We start from the raw sequence: 24503 nt of genomic DNA on the forward strand, positions 1-24503 counted from the left end.
ACGCACCACTGTATGAGTTATGAACACACTTCGGCGACTACAGGCAGGGGACACTACCAATGGATGGCTATGCTCCTTCACTAAATAGGTTGAGATCCATTTCTCGGACTAATCTTCCTCTACCACAATCAACGCTCTAAATCCTTCTCTAGTAGCAGCTCTTAATCTTCTACTATCATTCAGTTCAGGTTTCACTCTCGGAAAACCCTCTTAATACACATGAGCCTAAGCCAAGCAACTGATACATCACGCATAGAATGATAAAATTCATCAACATGAATGATGAAGCACTCGCGAGTTGCATATGCATCATAAATTGACTATGCGGCTTCTTCAGATTCAAACTTGATCCGTCGCAGAATTATCTTAGACAGTTAGTTGCAGTTCTTTATCATCAGATCTCTCTTATCATTTCCCCATCATCATCCATTAAACCCTACTTGGTAGTTCATCTACTGCCAGTCTGCCAGTTTGATACATTATTACCATACAAGAAATCCCCAAATCAATATGCAAATACATTTTGAACTTTGACTTTGAAAACTATACTATTGTTTACAGATGAGGGGAACACATAAGAATTCCATAAGACGAAAGAAACAATCCAACAATGGACAAAGTATCCATGTCAGCTATCAACTTTAACAAGTGCTTAATTAATGGATAGTTCAAGGACCACGGGCGTCAAAAACAGGACGAATACCTAGATCAATCCCCATATTCTGCATATTTCTCAAACATGTTCTCTCTCAAGCTGGTTTTAAGAATTTACACAATTAGAATCGAAAGCCAATTTTCTTCTTCTAATTTGCTACATTTCCAGAGTGAAATCAGACACAGTTATGATTTAAATGGAGTAATTCCCTCAATCCAAACTTCTGACCATGTTTATAACATCTTTCTTGTCATGGGAAACTGATTTATGCACACCTTTGTGCGAGTAGAGCACAGAAAATTGTGCTCACATTGGGTGTGCCAAAATCACTATTTGGTTTTCATGGATAATTCAATTCATTCTAGGTGAAGCCAAAACCTAGGCATTTGGAAGATAGAACTCAACAGCCATATCAAGTAAACATCACAATAGCCCTTCAATACACTCAACAATGGGGGAGAGAAAGTGAATTAATCAACAAAAATGTGTCAAGAAGCACTAAGAAAGTGGCACATTTGGCAAAGAGGTATGTGGAAATATGATCAGAATATCACCAACTAGAAGAAATATTGTAATATTCCTTTGTCCACATACACCAAAATACCAAATAGTAGCTTCCTATTCCTATAGGAGATATATGTTGGAAGCAATACCCTGCTTATCTTGACTAAAACCTCTTAGTTCACTTCAGGTTTCTTTACATTTTGCATCAAGTAACCTATGCCAGTTTATTTTTTTGTCAAGTCCAAAAGAGTATAACAATTAAAGACTAGCCTCACCATTTCTTTTATGTAACATGCACTTACCAATTGTCATACGAAGTATAAACTATATCAAACATACCTGAGACTTAAGCTGCAAAAACAAGACCTGCCCCATTATAGTTTCGCAACTGTAGTGCACGACTCCATGCTTCAACCCTTCTCCTCCTTCTCCACTCATTTTATGAGCTCTTATGCATAAGTCAGACAAACTATTGATGAAGACTAAAATGACTTTTCAACAACAATTCAGCAGTTCACATTATTCTACAACAGAAACTTAAAAGGAAAAAACTGCATTTCCAATTATCATACATTAGCCTACCACAGATGATCAGTGAGTCGAAAAATGATAATACCATACCTTGTTACGAGAAAATTTCATCAGAGTAAAGTTATTCATGGGAGAATTTCATAAAAATAAAACATACCAAGATTACCAACTAGACGAAGATTAAAGCCTCGAAACATACAAACAAGACTGAAATTAAACACATAGGATGGGATAATTTCACAAAATGAAACATTGTTGAACCAAACAGAATACTATTATTATTGAATGATATTAACTTCATAACTTGATTACATGCACACAAGACGGGAACATTCCATAAATTGATACATACAACAAGACTGAATGACTGATGATATAAAACATATATTATTGGAGAATTTGATAAAAATGAAACATACAAACAAGAGGAATCGAAGATTAAAGCCTTGAAGCAACAACAGCCTTCCTAGTTAACCCCAATTCTTGAGACAAATCAGGGAACATCCCTTTCCTAATCTCAGCATAAACCTCCCCATTCCATTTCTTTTTGATCAATTCCTCCGCCAATTTCAAGCCTCTTTCAAAAACACCACTTTCCAAAGCTTCATCCACAATACCCATTTTCACTCCTTCATCACCCCTTACTTTCTTCCCTCTCATCATAATCTCTCTCCTAGCTTTCCACCCAACCTTCTCCCTAAAAAGCACATTGAAATACTCCGGAAAAGTCATCCCAATATCAACCTCACTCATATACAACACCCCTCTATCCTTCCTCATCAACATATAATCATGCGAAAGCGCAAGCGCGAAACCCGCCGCCGCCGCATGGCCGTTAATTGCCGCGATCGTCGGCATCGGAAGAGAAATAAAATCGGCAATCAAAGGCTTGAAGGAGTCGACCATAAGATGAAGGTTGTTGAGGAATTTCCCGGAGGATTGGGCCCACCGTAAGTCGAATCCATTAGAGAAGAATTTACCGGTAGTGGTGGTGATGAGGGCGAAAGAGGTGTTAGGTGAGGCGGTGGCTTGGGATTTAATGTCGGAGATGGCGGAGCGGATGGATGCGATTAGTGTCGGGTTAAGGCGGTGCTCGTCGTTTACGTCATCGTTGTTGGTGGTTAGGGTTAGGATGAAGATGTTGCCGCGTTTTTCTACACTGCACATTGCGTTCACTCGTATTTTTCTGGTTGATGAATAAAAGTATGAAACTCCGTTAAAAACTGTTTATCGCAGCTAAAGCAAGAAGACGGCGGATTTTAGCCGTTTGATGGGATGGATTAGATGAGAAATTTGTGTCACTAAACAAGATTAGGAAATAGACATAAACTTGTTTAGTAATGCAATGACTTTTTGAAGATTTGCAAGATCAAATGTTACGATGACGGTTCAAATGGCTTGACTTACAAGTTTTTATGTGGCGATCGTTGACTAAACTATCGCTTCTTTGGTGACGACGGACGAGATAAGAGAACGTTTTATTCAGAATAAAAAACGGTATTATTTGGTGCTTAATGAACTGAGGAAGGTAATAGAGGATAAATGAGAAAGAGAACATTTAATATGGGGAAATAATTTTGGCATATCAATTAGCATTTAGTTGACATTGACATACATCAGCATCATGTAAGTAGAACATAATTTTCTATGCTCTCACAAGGGGTGTGCCAAAATCAACTAATTGGTGTGGCAAAATTAATTTCATTTAATATGTGGTGTTGTTTGGGTGCTATTTAGCCATTGTATCGTTCTTCCTTCTTTAACGATTGTTCAACAATTTCTTCCTCACTATTACAGGGTCATGTCACCAACCCCCCACCCCTCCCATCCCTCCCCATTGACATGTCGTTGTTGTCAATCCTCCATTGACATCGCCACCCCACCGCCTCCCTTCTTCGTGCCTCCGCCAACCTCCCTCCCTTCCCTTATTGCCTCACCACCTTAATAATAGGTAATGTTTGATGTTTAAAGATTAAATTAGACCATGGAAACTTCAAAATTTGAGTTTACATAGTCGAATTCGTCTATTAAAAGCTAATGATGGTTGGTGGTTTGGCGTAGGTTTCGGGTGGACTAGTGGATGTAAATGTGTTTGGGGCAGTGGCTCGTGAGTAATTTTTTTGGTGGTGTGCGAGTTGTTTTGTTACTTTTAGGCGTGTTTGCTGCAAGTAGGTGTTGCATTGTTTCCGCTTAAGAGAACCACCACACGCTTTGTCGCCGCTCATGACAATCGTCATAATCACCTTGAGAAATATGATTGTGTTTGGTTGTTAGAGGATTTAGCCAATTTAGAGGTTTTAGCAGTTCAATCCTCTAAATTAGGTGTTTGGAAGTAAACGGGTTGAAATAGAGGACTGGGATGAATCCTCTAATTCAAAAAAGTTGTTCCAAACAACTTCATCAATTAGAGGATTGTATTGGATAAGTTGAAAAGACGATTTAGTCTTCATGTTTTCTTAAATCATGCCCTCAGATTTGTCATTTGACTCACCGATTCGAAATAGAAATATGGTTGATAATTTTATTCACTTTAGTTACGGAGTACTTAACTTTACTACTTTGCTTACTTTTTTTTAAAGTTAACTAGACATTTTTCTTAAATAGATGATGTATAGTATAATTTTAAAAATAAAAAATTTGAGTTTCTTATATGAATTAATGTAAAGTACTTTTTTTTCTTAGTCATTCTTATTTTGCAAATTAATTATTTGATAATTTATTTTCGTAAAAGTTATTAGTGGGATTAATAAATTGTCAATATTATATAAAAAAAAACTAGGTTAGGTCCCGTGCAATGCACGGATGAGACTAAACAATTTTTTCTCTATTGTAACTAATTTATTTAAAATAATTTTTAATGAAACAAAATTATATCAAATTTTATCATGGATTGTTGAAAAATTAGAGAAAATTGTTATTTATTAATTATAAAGGAATTAGTGCATTCTTAGATGTTTAGGGTTTCGACATAAATACTTAAGTTGGGCAAAAAAAAAAACTTATCGTACTTTTATTAGGTAACCGTTTCTTTTAAAATTGAATGATATTTGTAACTTTAACCATACCCGTACCCGCTACATAAAATGGAAGAAAATAATATAAAATATTGCTTGTTTGGATATGGACATACAATAAGACATTTTTTTTAAAAAAATATTGCATGTAGGCTAAGAATATAATTATTTTTTTGAAAAAGGTTTATGAAAATGAAAACACTGTCTTGCTATTACGGAATAGCAACTTACTACATATATTATAAAAATAATAATATCATAAAAATTGTGATTTTCCTATTTCTGACAATTATTTTTCAAATTAATACTAGTATATTTTGTTAGATTCTTGCCATAAAACACATGAAATCATAATTTTGGAAATAAAAAATAAAAAATATAGATATTTTAAAAGATTCTTTAATTAAAATTTTGTTTTTAAAAAAAAATCTAGGGACACATCAGGAGATGACACGTGTCATTCTTGGTGTGTCTTTTAGTATATAGTATTTAGTTATTTTCATGTTAGTACATTTTATTCCCATAAAAATCTAACAATAAATTTCCATATTTTTAACAATTAATAATTCCCCATAATTAAACAAGTCATGTCATTATTGGTAATTTTACATAACCAAACAACTATTATGTATCAACTATTTACCAAACACTTTTTATATAACCATCCAATACAACCAGCTAGTCAAACAAGCTAGTACCAACAGTTAGTCAAAACTATTAATACAATTTCGCTACAACTAATAGCTAACCGCTAATTGCTAAACAAGACCATAGACTCAAAAAGGGTTTAATTAAGGCGCATAACTTACACCGTTGCACGTTACAAAGCAATACCAAATTTGTTGATGAAATACCAGAATTCTGATGTGTGATATCTTTTTTACAAAAAAATACTCCATACTTTTATATATAAGTATTTTTTTAGGGAATTATATTGTTTTAGTGTTTTCATATGATACTTCGTAAAAGTTTGTTTCTAAGCCATTTTTATTACGGAGTATTCACTCCGTTTCTTTTTGTTTGTTACGTTTGGACTTTTGCACGTTTATTAACGTATAATAAAAATTCTTTTTCTTTTTTGTTAAAAAAGTAAACCCAAGTAAAACTTCAATTCACTAATCATTACAACAACCAATAAGATTGTTTTACTTATCAAAATGCACCAATAGTGGAAAAGCATAAAGATTGCTAACTTTACATACTTGAGAAATTGTAAAGAAATTTAATGAGTTAAAAAAATTGGACCAATTAAAATTAAAAGTTGGCACAAAAAAAATGATTGTATAATCCAATATACATATATAAAGGAGGCATATTTGCTGAAAGATTAGAGCGCCACCTAGGATTACTAATGGTTTCGGCCAATGAAAAATAAGATTTCTAATTTCTTTTTGAATTAAAAAAATCAAGTGCCATGTAGATAATTAATTAGGTGCCACGTAGATATTTTAATTAATTAATTATTAATATATACAACTCCATCGAAAATCAAACACTCTAATAATTAAAAAATAATCGATTGTCACGTAGAGAATTAGTTAGGTGCCACATAGATATTTTAATTAATTAATTAATTACCAATATATACAACTCCATCTAAAATCAAACATTCTAACAATTAAAAAATAAATCTAAAATAAAATTCATCCAAAATCAAATAATAATCTAAAATAAAATAAATAAAATTCAATTTAAAAGTCAAACATTAATCAAGTATTAGAGCGCCACGTAGAAAAATCTAATGGCTTCGGCCAATGGAGGAATATTTGCTGAAATATTAGAGCGCCACCTAGGATTACTAATGGTTTCGGCCAATGAAAAATAAGATTTCTAATTTCTTTTTGAATTAAAAAATCAAGTGACACGTAGATAATTAATTAGGTGACACGTAGATATTTTAATTAATTAATTACTAATATATATAACTCCATCGAAAATCAAACACTCTAATAATTAAAAAATAATCGATTTCCACGTAGATAATTAATTAGGTGCCACGTAGATATTTTAATTAATTAATTAATTACTAATATATACAACTCCGTCTAAAATCAAACACTCTAATAATTAAAAAATAAATCTAAAATAAAATTCATCCAAAATCAAACAATAATCTAAAATAAAATAAATAAAATTCAATTTAAAATCTAACATTAATCCAATATTAGAGCGCCACGTACAACAATCTAATGGTTTCGACCAATGAAAATAAGATTTCAAAATTAATTTTGAATTAAAAAAGTCCAGTGCCACGTAAAAAAATGATTAAGTATCACGTAGATATTTTTTGTTAATTAATTATTAATATTACGCATATACAATTTCATCCAAAAACAAACACTCTCATAATAAAAAAAAATCTAAAATGAAATTCAATGCAAAATAAAAAACTAATTTAATCTCATATATAAAAGTGGTATATACATAGGATTTTTATTTAAACATAACAATTTAATAGAATTCGTGCATCGCACGGGCTAAAATCTAGTATATATATAAAGGAGTCATATTTGCTGAATTATTAGAGCGTCACGTAGGATTACTAATGGTTTCGGCCAATGAAAAATAAGATTTCTAATTTAATTTTGAATTAAAAAATTCGAGTGCCACGTAGATAATTAATTATGTGCCACGTAGATATTTTAACTATTTAATTATTAAATATACAACTCCATCCAAAATCAAACACTCTAACAATTAAAAGAATAAATCTAAAATAAAAATCATCCAAAATAAAAAAACTAATCTAAAATAAAATTTAATCCAAAATCAAACGTTAATCTTATATTAAAGCGCCACGTAGGAAATCTAATGGTTTCGGCCAATGAAAAGTAAGATTTCAAAATTATTTTTGAATTAAAAAAGTCGAGTGTCACGTAGATATTTTTATTGATTAATTATTAATATTACGCATATATAATTTCATCCAAAATCAAACACTCTAGTAATTAAAAAATAAATCTAAAATAAAATTTAATTCAAAATAAAAAACTAATCTAATTTACTACTTAATATATAAAATATATCAGTTGGTACAAGAGTTTTATTTGAACTTAAATTTAATAAAAATCGTGTATGGCACAGGCTAAAATGTAGTAAGTTTATAAAAGTAAAGATTCTAACGTTGCAAATGTTGCAAATTAAATTGGTAATTTTTGGCAAAATTTTCCCAAACTTTGGGTAGTTTTGGAAATTGAAGTTTTATTGTAAAAACAAAAACAAAATGCAAAAAGTAAAATAAGAAAGAAAAAAACCAAATTAATTTTCTCTCTCCTCCAACTCGCATCTGCTATTCATATGTTCATCCCCGTCTTCGCCCCCTCTTAAAACCCTCTAACACAACCACCATTCTCTAGTTATATCACCGCCTCTCGTCGGCGGCGCAACCTCTAGGTCGGCGTTTTGGAATTTCAATCCCGGGAGCTCTTCTTCTCTGCCGCTGCTATTCTCGGTGTTGACGATAGTGTATAGCTTCTTTCTCTCATCTATTTTCTTTACTTTTCTATTTCTTTTCGATTTTTTTTTGGAATTTCTGTTGATTTTATTTGCACTTAATAGATCCAGAAAGTGTTTAATCTCATGTGAGGATGATGAACTTTTCCTGATGTGATGTTTCAAATGATGGAATCTTGTTCTTGAATAGGTTGTGTTGGCTTTGTATTGTGTTGTTTTATTTCTAATTAGTCTTTTACTTAGTTCATAATTTTACTGGAAAATCATATTATGCTTTTCTGGTTTGTTGTCTTTCGTTTTAGCGCAACACTAATTTGGTATTTTTCCGGCTGCAGTTGTAAGTGGTGAGTTCCCGGGGCCCTAATTTTCGTGAAATAATATAGTTGATTTGTTGTTGAATTGATTGGTAGTACCTAACTACCTATGGGGGAATCAGAGGATGTGAAATCGAAGTCGAGGAAGGAAGATTCTGAGACAAAAGAGGAGTCGAAACGGAGTCGTGTGCGTGAACATGATAAGGAAAGGGATAAGGATAAGGGAAGGAATGGGGAAAAGGAGAGGAGGAGAGACAGGGAGAAAGAGAGGGATAGGGAGAGTAGGCGGTCTGAGAGAGATAGGAGTGTTGATGATAAGCATAGGGAGCGGGAAAGAGAGCGAGATAAAGGGAAGCACAGGGATAAACACAGGGATAGGGATAGGGAGAAGGAGCGGAAAAAAGACCAGAAGGATAGGGATGGGGATAGAGAAGATAAAGAGAAAGAGAGGGACAAGGAGAAGGCAAAGGAAAAGGAAAGAGAACGAGAGGAAAGAGAAAGGGAGCGGGAGAAAGAAAGGGAAAGGGAAAGGGAAAGGGAGAGGGAGAGGGAGAAAGAACGGGAAAAAGAGAGGGAGAGAGAAAGGGAACGGGAACGGGAGAGGGAGCGCAGGGAAAGAGAGAGGGAGAGAGAAAGAGAACGCGAGAGGAGAGAACGAGAAAAGGAGAGGGAGAGGGCAGAAAGAGATAAGGAGAAGGAGAAGGAGAGGGAGAGGGAGAGGAGGCGTCGTGAAGCAGCAAGTGATGACAGTGGTGATGAGAGGAAGGACAGAGATAGGAAACGGCGAAGGAGAGATGATGAGAACAAGGAGAGAGAGCGAGAAAGGAGCAAATCAAGAGATCGAGAAAAGAGCAGATCACATAAGCACCGAAGTGGTAGTGTGGACAGCCAGAAGAAGAAGGGTGATGATGAGCCTGACAGAAGTCAGGAGATAATGGAGAGAAAGGAACAAGACATGGAAGAGGAACAAAGGAGATTGGATGATGAGATGGAAAAACGGAGGAGGAGAGTTCAGGAATGGCAGGAATTGAAAAGGAAAAAGGAAGAAGATGAAAGAAAGCAGCTTGGGGACGCAAATGATGAAGAACCTAAAGCAGGTAAGAACTGGACATTAGAAGGCGAATCGGATGATGAAGAAGCTGCTACAGAGGGGCAATCAGATGCAGATATGGATGTCGATAGAGATTTTAAACCGCCAACTGAAGCTGGAGACCCCATGGCTATTGATGTTGAGAATGAGAATAAGCTTGAGAATGTGTTACCTAATGGGGGTGCTGATGTACCTGAAGAAGATGATATTGATCCTCTGGATGCTTTTATGAACTCTATGGTGTTGCCTGAAGTAGAGAAGCTGAGTAGTTCTGTGCTTGATACAGAGAATGCTGAACTGAATGGCAAGGAGGAAATTGTTGAACAAAGCAATGTTGAGGTCTCTAAGAAAGCACCAAAAAAGTATCTTGGAAGAATAATGCCTGAAGAGGATTCTGACCCTGATTATGAGGATCAAGAAGATGGTGGAACAAACTTAGAGGATGAAGATGATGATGAGTTTGTGAAAAGGGTGAAGAAGACTAAAGCTGAGAAACTAGCCCTGGTTGATCATTCGAAGATTGATTATATAGACGTCAGAAAGAATTTTTACATTGAAGTAAAGGATATTGCAAGGATGGCTCTTGAGGATGTTGATTCTTACAGGACGGAGCTGGAGCTGAAAGTTCATGGAAAAGATGTTCCAAAGCCAATCAAAACCTGGCACCAAACTGGGCTGACAACAAAAATTTTGGAGGTGATTAGAAAGATGAACTTTGAGAAGCCAATGCCAATCCAAGCTCAGGCTTTGCCTGTAATTATGAGTGGTCGAGATTGCATTGGTATTGCAAAAACTGGTTCGGGAAAGACCTTGGCTTTCGTGTTGCCTATGTTGAGACATATAAAAGATCAGCCACCTTTGATGTCTGGAGATGGTCCAATAGGACTTATTATGGCCCCTACAAGAGAGCTGGTCCAGCAAATTCACAATGATATTAAGAAGTTTGCCAAAGTAATGAATTTGACCTCTGTTCCTGTATATGGTGGCTCTGGTGTTGCGCAGCAAATAGGTGATCTGAAGAAGGGAGCGGAGATTGTTGTATGTACCCCTGGTAGAATGATAGATATACTGTGTACAAGTAGTGGGAAAATCACGAATCTTAGAAGAGTCACTTTTTTGGTAATGGATGAAGCTGACAGGATGTTTGATATGGGTTTTGAACCTCAGATAACGAGAATTGTCCAGAATATAAGACCGGACCGTCAAACTGTTTTATTTTCCGCCACCTTTCCTCGTCAGGTTGAGGTTTTGGCAAAGAAAGTCCTGAATAAACCGGTGGAAATCCAGGTTGGTGGGAGGAGTGTTGTCAACAGCGACATAACTCAAATGGTAGAAATGAGGCCTGAAAATGAAAGGTTTCTTAGACTACTGGAACTACTTGGGGAGTGGTACGAAAAGGGGAAGATTCTGGTGTTTGTCCAATCTCAAGATAAATGTGATGCCTTGTTCCGGGATTTACTTAAGAGTGGTTATCCCTGTCTTTCTCTTCACGGGGGAAAAGATCAGGGGGACCGTGAATCCACCCTCGCTGATTTTAAGAGTAATGTTTGCAACTTGTTGATAGCTACCAGCATTGCTGCTAGGGGTCTGGATGTGAAAGATCTCGAGCTAGTTCTTAATTATGATGCCCCTAATCACTATGAAGATTATGTTCATCGAGTTGGCAGGACAGGTCGTGCTGGACGCAAGGGGCATGCTATTACTTTTATCTCTGAAGATGAAGCAAAATATGCTCCTGATCTAGTAAAAGCATTGGAACTCTCAGAGCAGCCTGTACCACAGGATCTGAAATTACTTGCTGATGGGTTCGCGGTAAAGGTGAAAGAGGGTCTTGAGCAAGCTCATGGAACTGGTTTTGGTGGAAGTGGGTTCAAGTTTGATGAGCAAGAGGATGAAGCACGGAAAGCTGCAAAGAAAGCACAGGCTAAAGAGTATGGATTTGAGTTTGACAAGTCGGATTCAGAGGATGAGGATGATGAAGTCCGCAAGAGGTCAGATGTTACTGTACCAACCCCTGTTCTTGGTGGGCAAGGGCAACCAGATACCACAGGGCATAATGTCTCAGGGCAAGGCACAATTGGCTCAGTTCCTGGCTCTATTCTGTCGTCTATTAACTCATCAGATAATCCCGCTTTGGCAGTTGCGGTTGCTGCAGCAATGAAGTTACAACAGAACTTAGCCAAGCTGCAACAAGATGCAATGCCTGAGCATTATGAGGCGGAACTCGAGATCAATGATTTCCCACAGAACGCTCGATGGAAGGTGACCCATAAGGAGACTTTGGGTCCTATTTCTGATTGGACTGGAGCTGCCATTACAACTAGGGGCCAGTATTATCCTCCTGGAAAGATTGCTGGTCCTAATGAACGCAAACTTTATCTGTTCATCGAGGGACGTTCAGAGCATTCAGTCAAGACAGCTAAAGCGGAACTGAAGAGAGTTTTGGAGGATATCACTTCACAAGCCATCTCTCTTCCAGGTGGTGCCCAACCAGGCAGGTATTCTATTCTCTGATAAACCAGAGTCCTACTTGTACTGCTCTCATGGTAGTACATTGGTCTTCTTGAGATTGGAATCACTATTTGATGCTGCTGCTGTACCATCCTTTTACTTCAATTTACTTTGCTGACATTTTGCTTAATTTTTGTAACATCAAATCTGGTAGCGGTTTCTTTGATGCTTCTGTTGTGATGGTCTAACCTTGGTATACTATTCATCTTGATATCTGAATTGTGCTTGTGACAAGTAGAAATACATAGAAATGTGTGTCAGATTAGGGGCATAAAGATATTCATGTGCAGATGAAGCTACCAAGATGTTCTCCATTTTATGTTGTTTTCCTGGACTTATGTTTGTAGTTCACTAATTTGACTAAACAGTTCAGCATTTGAATATTTTTCTTTGATCTCTGGTAGTCCGTGCTTCTTTTGATCGATTTTTTTTCTTTTTTTTTTCCTCGCTTTCATCTTTGCCTTGAGCTCGAGGGAGGATCAGAGGAGACGTCTGCCTTTTGTCGGGGGTGGCTTCTTTTGTGTTTGCGTGGCTTCTGGAGGCTTCTTGAAAGCAAATTGGTACTTGCATTCTGCTTCAAGCCTTCAATTGTGATGGGTGTCATTCACATTGTTGATTTCTTGATAATTTGTACAGGGTGAAAGCTCATATGTTTTATTGCTGATTGTAGGTCAAAAGTTCGGAAAATCAGAAGCACTTTCATGTCTATGCTTAAAAGGCTCCCTCCCCCAGAAGTATCTTTATATTCCTATTACATTGTATGCAAAACATACTAGGATTAGTTAGGTTGTGAGTTTCTGATCAAGGTGAAATTCAGATTCTGATTTGTTTTCTGCTCATATGTTATGAACCTCTTGGTTACCTTGTTTGTTTGTTTTTTTCTGTCAAAATCTTGTTAGCTTTTAGTTTAGGTTTGGTAGTTTGGTTGTATAGGAATGAGGAGCCTGATGAAAAGGATGTATAATGTATAGATTGACATGATAATCAGGCTTTAGACAGTGTCCTGGTTTAACATGTTATTGGACAAGTTGAACACTAGGTGTGCTGGAATCGGATGTTTGGGTATTTATGTAGGGGATCTTTGAGACCGTGTTGTGAATCCTTGGGTATTTATGTAGGGCGATCTTTGAGACCGTGTTGTGAATCCAGAAATAAGGTGATCTTTAAGGGGCGGAGGGAGTACTTAGTTACTGTTAGTGGTTATCTGGGTGATAGAGATACACATAGAAATCCAACTTGGGATCTAAGTAGAGACCTGGGGAGTTTGGTTGGCAAAGTAAACACAAGTAGTGAAAGCTGTTTACTTAGTCTTCATAGGTAAGTGGAATTGCTTTCCACAGTTGCTACACTTCAGAAACATTAGAAGTTTAGAACTCATCTTGAGCATTGACTATTTGAGTTTACTGTTAGATTATTATGTGTTTCCATTTTCCAGTGTTAAATTTGTTGAGGATCTTTGGAGTTTTTATTTCTCCAAGGTTGTGGATGGTGTTCTGATTACCCTAACGGCCCGTATAGTAGCCGGTAATAAATGGTGGGAATGAGAATAAATCTTAGTCTTATTTGGCAAGAAAATAACATCATGATGTCATGGTAATGAAATTTGTCTCAAATTTGGTGTTTTCCTTCGTAAATTTGCATTTCCACCTAATACCACTCCCCCAGAGGTAATGGATGGTAATAGAAATTTATAAAGAAAAAGAGATAATTTTGATTGAACTAGCATTAGCAAGGGAATGTATATTGATTTTCCTTACAAATTTACATACATATTCATTCCCATTAACGCCATTTATGGCCGGCTACCAAACGGGCCGTAAAGGTCGCAGATGGAGTTTTGAAATCCATAATTCCATATGTTTGAAGATAGATACTCTTCTGTTCTTTTTGGCTTAATTTCAGTTCTAGAACTTATTTTACGGCTCAACTCAATTCAGCTTATTATTATTATTGTTGTTGTTGTTCTTGTTGACTTCTTGCTCAGTTCTGGTGGTCAACTTCAGTAGATTATGTCACTTGTATACTGAAATGATGTCTTTTGGGTCTTATTATTGTCAAGTAAAATGTACATCAGCCTACCCAGAGATTGGCTTTGTGAATTTTCTTCCTCTTTCATGGAGGGGGTGGCACACTGGCACATTATTCATAATCGTACGAACCACAATAAGTTGTTTTAATTGTCGTTTAAGGTTAGCATAAATTTCAAATTTCAAATGCGAGTTAGTTATTACATATGAGATTAAAATTGATTAGTATGATTAGTCGATTACATAGATGTCTCGACACAATTACATCGATGTCTTAAACAAACAATAATTGACTAATCGTGGACACAAAGTTGTGGCAAAAACAGATAAGAATTTTTCAATGCATACGAGCATTGCGCGGTGGTGGGAAAATACTTCACTATGCAGAAACGAAATTATATAAAGGGGTGGACAAATAGTAGAGTTGGTAGTCTCTGATGCGATACTACACAGACACGAAATTATTGAGAGAAAACACGAAATCGACACGACATGAAACTATCCTGGAACACCATCCATTTAGATTATATTATGCAATTACTTTTTAGATTTTTATGAATAACACCATACCAAACACGAAAATGATCTGATACGACATGTTTGTTAGTACAATACATTTACAACAATTAGATGGGTATTTGAAGTGTGAATATAATCCCAATGAAAATACAGAACACCTAAAGGTTATGCTAAAACATGATTAATATGGTTATTTCTTTTATAAATCATTCTACGGAGTACTATGGTTACGAATCTATTTAATTACATTTACATTTTAAAAAAAAGAGAACGAAAATAAGTTTAAGAGAAATCAACAAATAAGAAAAAGATGAGACAATTACTACAAATCTCAATGTGAATAAAAACCTCAACATTGATAATCTAGAATCTTACAAGAATCAAAAATCAACATTTGTTCCATGAATTCATACAATTAATTGAGAGGCCTTACTAGTTTATGATCTCTTCCCAATTCAATACATCCCCCACTATTAAGGAATACACATTTCTCCTTTGAAATGTTCCTCTTGTTTTACATCTTTTAAACTTTTTTGTTTCCATATAACGACGAGTATAACTGGACTGACGGCAATACCTTTTCTTTTTTGCTTTTTTTTTTTCCGAAGAAAAAACTTCAAATCTTCTATGCACCTAAAGCAGCAAATCCACCACCTTTCATCATTTGCTTAAACTCTTTATAATTAACCATTCCATCACCATCAACATCCACTTTGCTAATCATCTTCTTACAATCATCAATTGTTCTTCCTTGTTTTAACCCTAATGATTGTAAAACCGATCTTAATTCCTCAACGGTAATAAAACCGTCACCGTTTTGATCGAACACGTTGAATGCCTCCCTCATGTCTTCTTCCTCGTCCCTTTCGTCCATTATTGTTTGGTATAATGCTCCAAATTCTTCCATGTCGACGAAACCGTCTTTATTTACGTCGATTTTTTCGATCATTTGAGAAAGCTCTCTATCTGGGATGTATATTCCCAAATTTTGTAGGGAGTCGTTTAACTCCTTTTTTGTGATTTTTCCATCTCCATTTCGATCAAACATTTGGAAAACTCGTTTAAGCTCGGCTTGATCCATCTTTCTTTTTTATAATAAACTAAATTTCTCCAAATAAACAAACAATGATGTTTGTTTTACGTAACTTTCTTTTATATGTAGATGATATCTATATCGAATCTCCGAATTTTGGAGATGATTAAATTTTGATTTAATGGTTTCGAAACGAAAAATCGAGGTTTTGAGAAAAGGGTCAAATTGAAGAAATGCAAGAACCAATTATGGGAAAATTGATTAAGGGGATGGAAAAAATTGTTTGAGAAAGGAGGGCCAAAAAATTTATACCCCTCTAAAAAAAAGAATTAGATGGAAATTAGTTGGAAAATTAAGAGAGAAAGCAAGAAATTCGTTAAGTCGTTGATTTTTTATGAAGAAGCTAGTTGGAAATATATCCAATTTAAAAGGGGTTAGATCATGCAATTTATCACAATTATTTAATAATTTTATTTGAGGAGTTGGAATTGGCGTGTATTTAGTCGTGGGAAGCTTGTTCTTAATTCATGGAGTCCATAATGTAATGAATTACTTGGTCTATAATTGCATGTGTTTGACCTTAATGATTGAGAAATCTATAACTTAAATACTCTTGTTTTGGACTTGGTATGGTAAAGTACATGTGTACAACCGTACAACTAACTTTTTATCGTGTATGTACGTGGATGTCAACTAACCTAGTTGATAATTTTGAATAGCTTACATGACTGATACATAAGATCTTGGATCGAATCACGTCTGCATTAATTGTTGGCTTGCTTTTTGGCTCTCTTTACACCCAAAAAAACTTCTTTATTGCGTGCAATTTTTTATTTTTTATTTTGTGTGCAAATGAGCCACAAAGACAATGTAAATTTTAAACGGAGAATGCATAATTCTAACTCACCAGTTACTGCCTATTGTATACCGGCCCTAAGTCTACAATGTCGAATTCGTTGACAAAGAAGGATTAAAGAATTTGAAAGGAGGTGTGATAAACGTCTTTGCCTATATATAGGAAGACTTGGTATAACCTTTAGTAATTAGTATGTAGGGTTGTGTTTGTTAATTTGTTTACCAAGTCAAATTGGAAAGCTCCTCATGATTGAAATTTTAAGTCAAATATGGACTGAATTATTTTCATTTTTTTATAAAAGCTAGCAAAAACTCCTGACAATTGTAACTTCAAGTCAAGTAAGTTTTGTAGGTTAGTTTTAGACTTAAGTAGCCCTTACTAATTTATGATATATGCATTGTTTAATATAAATAATACATTGTGATTTTTATCTGAATGAGTTATGGGGAATTCACCTTGTGACTTGGAGGTTACAGGGTCGGGCCCCATCAGATGTAAGATACTTGAGACTTGAGAGTAGCCCAAGCGAAAATATGGATAGCTGGGTTGGCTAACATGTGTTAGATGTTAATTCAGTAGATTCCTTTTTCTTACCTATTAAAAAAAAATTAACGGGAGAGAGGGATTTAAATGTTTGACTTATCCTACAAAAGCCTCTATTCTCTACCGCTACACCGAACCCGTAATTGGCATTCTGTATTAATCTAAGAGTGTATGATAATCACATATTCACACATAGGTTTGTGTTGTTAATATATGATTGTACATTTTCATTCTAATCGATCTTCATATAAGGAGTACTCCATAGTCTTAGACTCTTAGTGTTCTTACAAACATGTCACTACTTTGATTTAACCTTTAACCAGTTAATCCTTTCTAAATTTTAAAAAATAAATATTTGAAAATATATGTTGAGATAAACATATAAAATATAAATACAAATTTTTTTATAGGCGGTCTTACACAAAAGACCACCCTGGTATCATATAAGTTAAGGAATGGAACCAATTAGTTAAGCACTTGAACTAATTAGTTAAGCACTGAAACCAATTAGTTAAGCAAAAAATATAAATTAGTTAAGCAATTGAATCAATTAATTAAACAATGTAACCAATTAGTTAAGAAATGAAACCAATTAGTTAAGCAACCAAAGTGGTCTTTCCGGTAAGGCGGTCTTACACAAAAGTTGTCGTTTAAAGCGGCGGTAGTCCGAATAACTCAAAAAACAGAATCTGCGAATCATATTCACTTATTACAGATTTACAGCTTTGATTTGAAGTAGTTATGCGTAGGGGGTTTGATAGGGTTGAGTAAAAGGGACCAAATCAAACAAATACCTAAATAAGCCCATTCTTATGTAAGTAAAATTGCTTGCAGCATTTTCATTAAAACAAAAGTTGTATTGCTTGCAACATAAAAGAAATGCTACATGCACTAAACTCATAATTTAATATAAAGAGAGAAAATAAAAAAAAAATTAAAAAAATATCATGTACACGTGTTCATAATCAACATACAATCACCCCTCATGCCTTTAATTGTCTGATAATCTGGCCGAAATCGACCTGGAACTTTATAATCCGACCAGAATCTTTTCCAATTGAAATTACTCGAGTCTAAATCATCCCAACCCGAGTTTAAATCATCCCAACCCGAGTTTGACATGCCCAAACCTATTTGAACTCGACCAGGTTTCACCTAGTCCGTTAATGATTCGAATTGAACTTGACCCGATCTGAAATTGACCCGACAGCACTTAACTCCAATTGACCCAAACCAAATAGACCAAATCCGAACCCGACACTTTTGACCCGCACTTGACGTGAAACTAATAGACCAACATGTCGTAGATTAAGCCAAAATTCATCCAATGACCCTATTAACACCTCTACTTGAGTCACGCCTTAAACGGTCTAGTTATCGGACCGCGACAAATAGGACAAGTTAAATTATAGTTGAAATACCACGTCTCAATACAATCCGTATGGAATTTATGTCCACATTGTCTCAAAACCGTAATCGTCCTACCAACCTTACTAATATCGTCATCCTCTAGATTAATGAGTATGATAACTCTATCGTTATGTTCATCGTCAAAACTTTCCAAACAAATCGGACACTTGATGCAACTCGTAGAAATTTTAGTAATCGTATTATTATCGCCGTCGTCGTCGTCGCCGTCGCTGATGTGGTCTAACATCAATGGTCCATTTTTCCAAAGATAAAGAAAAAAATTAATTTCCCGGCGGTAACGCATTATCAAATACAGAATCAAATAACAAAATGATGCTATGGCCAGCGGTATCATCAGGATACATAAAGTTATGAGATTAAAGAAATAATTCATCGCCATTGTAGAACAATTAAGGGAAGTAATATCAATGAGATTGACAAACCTAACTATTAAATAGCATCATTGTAATTAATTAATTGATAGAAGTACTTCTCTATATATATGGAACTTCCAAAGTGACCCTTTAAAAAGTTGTTTCCTATACCGAATAGAAAATTCTATTTCCTAAATCGAATAGAAATTAGTGAAATTAATTAACTCTACTAGTATAAGTCCAATTCGGGAATTATGGACAATGGCGCACCTAAAAGAAAAGGCATTATGACGATTAATACTCCAAATCAGATGACCTAGACCTGATCAAAAGCCAGACCAGGTTCGTGCCAAGCCAAGGGCATAAAAATAAACTCATTATATGTGGCTGGGCCGGGCCAAGCTTTATGCCAATTTTGTGTGCCCAAAATTTGCTGTTTCGGGCAAAAAATAATGGGTTTTCGGGCCAATCGGACCATACCAAATTTATAACTAAAGTTATTGTCTTACGTGTCCCAAAGCCACAAGTTTTTAAAATGTCCAGGCCAGACCGGGCACAAAAATCGGGCCGTAATATTCTGTCACAGCCCGTAATTTTCAGGTCATGCCGGGCCAGCGGGCTGAGCCATGTTTATCATCTCTAAGATGACCCAACTAATCAAGTACTTGCTAAAAATGTCAAATTTAACAATGCCGTAGAAATATTCTCAAGCACACCCTTCAAAAACAAATTTCAAGTCCGATTAAATTTTCAGTCCAACTAATTTGAAAGTTCTTAACTAAGATTTTCCTTGTGATCAGATTAAATAGAAACCTGGCAAACAGGTCATTTTAGATCACTCTTACTATGGATCCGCTTTATTAAGAATTCGGGTTAAGTTCAGATCCTTTTAGATCACTCTTACTATGGATCCGTAAGAATTCAGGTTAAGATCCGTTTATTAATGGTCAGATCAAGTCAATAATCGGGGTTAATATCAATCTGGTTGATATTAGATCAGTTGAAAATTTAGAATTAGAGCCGGTAAACATGTGGTGTCAAATTGTGATCGTGTGAAATATAAACGGGTTGGAAAAGTCTGAACAATAACCCGACCCGTTTAATAAACATGTCTGTGTTAATCTGATTTTGATAGGGTGGAATATATACTGGTTGGAAAAGGTCTCAACACTAAACCGACCCGTTCAATAAACGTGTCGTGTTAATCTGTCTAACTAATCGTGTAAATTATTGGTTGATTTAACACTAAGATTTTTCTATAGTTAAAATAACACAATTTTTTGGGTTGAGTTTTCGGTGTTATACTAAAATTTCGAGGTAAAAGTTTTGATCGGGTCATTTCCCTTGGATGTAAAAAGTTTCAATTATCAATTTTATTATTATGCATAAATCTCAAATTACAGACCACACCCTTAAAAAGTTAAATAAAATAGTTTTCAAAATCAATTAGAAAATGTGAGAAGGATTTAGTAGACAAGGAGCAAGAATTAGCAACCCCATCTGTGGATCCATCACTACGGTTGTCTGGCCGCTGCTGCCTTTTGTTCTTTTGATTTTCACCAAAAACAACAAATTCAGCTATTTCTTTACGCATCTTAGATCAAAGGCCCCCATTATTGTATAATTAAGTGGGTACCAAATATATACAAGATGCGAATTTAATCATTTTACCAAGAACACAAACTCCAGAATTAAACATATGTCAAAAATAAAAAATTAAAGAGATTAGGAGGGAGATAAATGGATGTAATCCAACTACGGGACCAACATGATCATCGGAATGAAGAACATATGGGCGATTAAAATGGAAGCTGGAATTGAAAACTTCATTAATTTTGCAAACGAAGAAATTGCCTCAAAACATGGAAAATGGTTATGGGACAGAGTGCGTTTGCTATAACCAAAACAATTTGAAGAAATGAGATTATAGAAATGAAATTGAAGATGATATTTCAGTATATAAGGGCCTGAAAGATCAGATAGATTCAAAATCAGGCGAGTGATACTGATAAATTAGGTTTTGCAAGGTTCCGATTCAGGAAAAATTGGTTGGATTGTTGATTATAATTCGAAATCCACTCAAGAAGCTACCTTGCTTTTCAACCAACTGTATAACTACAAATTCATACAAAATTTAAAAAAATAAAAAAATTGCAGAGATGAGAGAGAAACGGGGGAAGGGGATGACTGTAGAGACGGGTCAGAAGGGCACGAATGATTAGGGTTCATGAGGGAGCGGAGTATTTATAGCAACTAGTTTGTGGTTAACGGATTTGGAACCCTAATTACATGTGGTTCAAAGGCCAAGCCCATATATAACAGCCCACCTAATGTCTATTCTTAGACTTCTGTCAAGCTTTTAACCTAATGAAGTTCAATTACACTAATTTTTTTAAGTTACTAGGTCGGGCCAAAAATTTCAAACATGTGGATGTGGCCCATACCCACCTACCCTCATGCCATGTCGGACCGTCGTGCCTAAGATTCGAGTAATTTTAACGAGCACGAGTAGATCAATGGGCTCTCGTGTTTAGAGAGTTTGAGTTGTGCGTGGTTTGAGTAATTTCGAATTGAGTCGAGCACACCTCAACTTGTGGGTTGTGGCACCCCTAATTGTGACCTATAGAGGTTAGTTTTGATTGTTCGAGTTATTTGCGAATTTATTCAATTTTGATGAAAGTGGTCATTTTTGTTGTTACCCCTATAAAGATGATTATGGGTCGAGCTCATGGGCAGTGGGTGTGAACGGGCCCGACCCACAACAAATCCCTTTGTACCAGGTCGGGCTGGACATTTCAAAAACGTGGCCCATACCCACCTACCTTCATGCCAGGCCTCACCGTCGTCCCTAAGACTAAATCCAGCGTGTTATGCTGAGTTGTGTCGTGTTTTTATGAAAACAATATAGGCCCAGACCCGACTCATGTCCACAATTTTGTGCCTGTCCTCTGCCGTACTTTTTTCATGTCGAATAGGACCTCCGTCCGAGCTGACTCACAACTTTATTTAGACCCATAGAGATCTGATTATTTTTGTTGTGATTAAGAAGGTCATTTTTAAAGATCCATAAAGATCGATTATACTACATATAAAATATCATATGTGACATCGTTGATACAATTGAATAAAATTATATGCTTACTATTTGATTTTATTTGGATATAGTTTATTCCTTACAGCAACAGGGTGCTAAGCTATTTATAGCTTATTTGTGGTGGGTGTAAACATTGGGCACTAAAAGTGAAAAGGGACTTGAGGACTACTCCCTATTTCATCCTAATTATTTTTGTTGATTGGGTATGTTCCTATAATCAACCTAGCTTATTTATTAATTTGGATGGGGTAAAAATTGGATAATTTTCTAATTTTGTATTTCATAATTTGAAATTTTGTCATTTACTATCTAGGTTGTCAGAGAGTTTTTTAATTACTATATAAATTGTTAAAAGTTGTCAATTACTAATTGCCGTTCTAACCAATGATGTCTTGGCCTAGTGGTTAAGACTGAGGGCCTGTGTGCAATAGGTCTCAGGTTCGAATCCCCTCGTCCCCATTTGTAATTTATATTGCCCTTGTGGCTCATTCGCACCAAAAAACTAATTGCCGTTCTAACAATTGATATCAATTGCTACCTTAAAATACATATTTTGGTAATTGACAATTCACATCAATTGAGTGAAATGTACTACCTCCGTTTCAAAATGATCTTTACATTATCTGCTTTAGTCTATTTCATAATGTTCTTTACGCTTTACTTTATTCTATTTTTGGACATGAAAATTTACTACATTACCCTTCTAATCCCACAATATTTACAATATTCCACTCAGATTCTCTTACTTTATTCATTTTTTACCCACCTACTTTTTTACACATTTTTCTTACTTTATCCATATTTTATTATTTTCAACCAAATTTTCTACTTTTGTCTTAATATTTGACAAACATTAACTGTAAAGGTCTTTATGAAACGGAAGTAGTATGTGATAATTGACAACCTTTAATAACTTAGATGATATTTTGTAATTAACAAACTCCCAACCAACGTAGATAGTAATTGAGATGCATGTAGATAGTAATTGACAAATTTTCGTTGCTAATAATTCTGGTAACAGGGGACATGTATTCTTTCACTCGCAACAGCAAGCTTAGTGGGAGGAGCAATGTTATATGCTTCCGATATTGGACGTGTTGGTGATTACAGCCCAACCACCGGTATTTACGGCGTGAGTATACTATCTGCTGTATGTGGCATGATTAGTTGGTTTATGATATTTGTGTCTGCCATTGTTGAGTTTTTGACTTTGGCTTCCATGTGATGCAAGTATTATATTATTTTTATTATAGGTCATAAGTATTATATTTTATACACATATTGCACATATATTATATGTTATACATATATTATACAAATATCGTACATAAATTGACATATGTGATAATATAACTTTAAAATTGGTAATTGCATTAAAATCACATGTTATCTTTCTCTATTAACTAGCTAAAGTAAGGCATCATATATTCATATTCATATTTTAAAGAAATATATGGATTAAGTGATGTCAAATGACCTCTATTATTTAATCATAACTTCGCCCCAGTCTCAAAATACAAAACTATTTTGTTTGAGAATAAAACATAGAGATCTAAATTTTAGTATGTTTGTTGTAACTTTTTTCGGAGAAAATTAGAAAATTGACTTTCGGCCGACCCAATATAAAAATGTTGCCGCTGTAGGCTACAATACATAGCATAAAGGAAGCCGTAGAGAAGATGAATTCCAGAATCCCGAGCTTCAAGCTAGCCTTCGTCCAGGGTAGCAACTCGACAAACGATGGAGTTGAATATTCATATAAGAGATAATATATATGAATATGTTCATTCTGGTTTCGAATTTCACCAAAAATATACTTTCGTATAAATCAACTTTCGTATTAATCAACTTTCGTATATAATATCTATTCAAACAAAAATTATATCAAAACTCGAAAATAAACAAAGAAAGGAGGGAAGAGGTGAAGAGAATAAGAGATTACTAACCTTATTCTGGAATACAAATGAATCAAAACTAAAGAAACGACTATTATATGAATCTCATTTTAATTTGTACTCCGTAAGTAATAAGTTATGTTTCCTAAAACATAATATAAGAAAAAGTCTGATTGTAAGAAAATCAGGGGAAGAGTAGAAAACAGAGTCAAAGAGAATACATTAGCACTTTCTCTGCTCATAAATACTCATAACTTTTTGAATTTTTACACTCTTCACATATTTCACTTTGACTATTGTTGGTGATTTATAAGTCAAATAAAACATAGTCATGTGAGATCTTTTTAGATTCATCTCATTACGTACTTTTAAAATATCAATTTTTTTATATAATTTTTGCTTGAAGAGAATTTAAGATATTAACGATCTAAATTGTGCATTGGCATACGTAAAAGTGACAAACGTTGCGAGTATTTATGAACGGAGGAATCACATGTTAATTTTGGTTGTTTCTAATTTTGAATTTTTGATGAAGCAATGGTGGGTTTCGTCGCGGAAAATGACGTTGAATTATTGTTTCATTCTTTGCCTTAAATACTTTTGCTCTTAACTATTGCAAGCAAGCGTATCACTTGGTCATTCGTTGCCTTTGAGTTGCGTTCCAGAGTAACTCTTTACCT

At 35.0% G+C, this 24503-nt stretch overlaps 3 protein-coding genes, 1 long non-coding RNA gene and 1 other non-coding gene across 5 annotated transcripts; 2 read left to right on the top strand and 3 right to left on the bottom strand.

Moving 5' to 3' along the window:
• Nucleotides 1-1942: 1942 nt before the first annotated feature.
• On the bottom strand, nt 1943-2989 carry LOC110782094 (enoyl-CoA delta isomerase 2, peroxisomal). Its single transcript, XM_021986181.2, has one exon. The coding sequence runs from the start codon at nt 2855-2857 to the stop codon at nt 2129-2131; it is 729 nt and encodes a 242-aa protein (XP_021841873.1). The 5' UTR covers nt 2858-2989; the 3' UTR covers nt 1943-2128.
• A 4956-nt stretch (nt 2990-7945) lies between these two features.
• On the top strand, nt 7946-12933 carry LOC110782541 (DEAD-box ATP-dependent RNA helicase 42). The gene is made up of 3 exons (XM_021986711.2): nt 7946-8169; nt 8493-12632; nt 12743-12933. Exon 2 carries the CDS (start codon nt 8581-8583, stop codon nt 12073-12075), a length of 3495 nt encoding a protein of 1164 aa, XP_021842403.1. The 5' UTR covers nt 7946-8169; nt 8493-8580; the 3' UTR covers nt 12076-12632; nt 12743-12933.
• Nucleotides 12934-14949: 2016 nt separating this feature from the next.
• Nucleotides 14950-16027, bottom strand: LOC110782086 (calmodulin-like protein 3). Its single transcript, XM_021986170.2, has one exon. It carries the CDS (start codon nt 15697-15699, stop codon nt 15244-15246), a length of 456 nt encoding a protein of 151 aa, XP_021841862.1. The 5' UTR covers nt 15700-16027; the 3' UTR covers nt 14950-15243.
• Nucleotides 16028-17759: 1732 nt separating this feature from the next.
• On the top strand, nt 17760-23214 carry LOC130461994 (uncharacterized). Its single transcript, XR_008922086.1, has 3 exons — nt 17760-21462; nt 22000-22131; nt 22950-23214. It is a non-coding gene; the product is annotated as an uncharacterized lncRNA (long non-coding RNA).
• Nucleotides 20286-20432, bottom strand: LOC130462318 (small nucleolar RNA snoR143). The gene has a single exon (XR_008922414.1). It is a non-coding gene; the product is annotated as a small nucleolar RNA snoR143 (small nucleolar RNA).
• Nucleotides 23215-24503: the final 1289 nt, after the last annotated feature.

This window comes from Spinacia oleracea, chromosome 5 (assembly GCF_020520425.1).
Source record: "Spinacia oleracea cultivar Varoflay chromosome 5, BTI_SOV_V1, whole genome shotgun sequence".
NCBI lineage: Eukaryota > Viridiplantae > Streptophyta > Magnoliopsida > Caryophyllales > Amaranthaceae > Spinacia > Spinacia oleracea.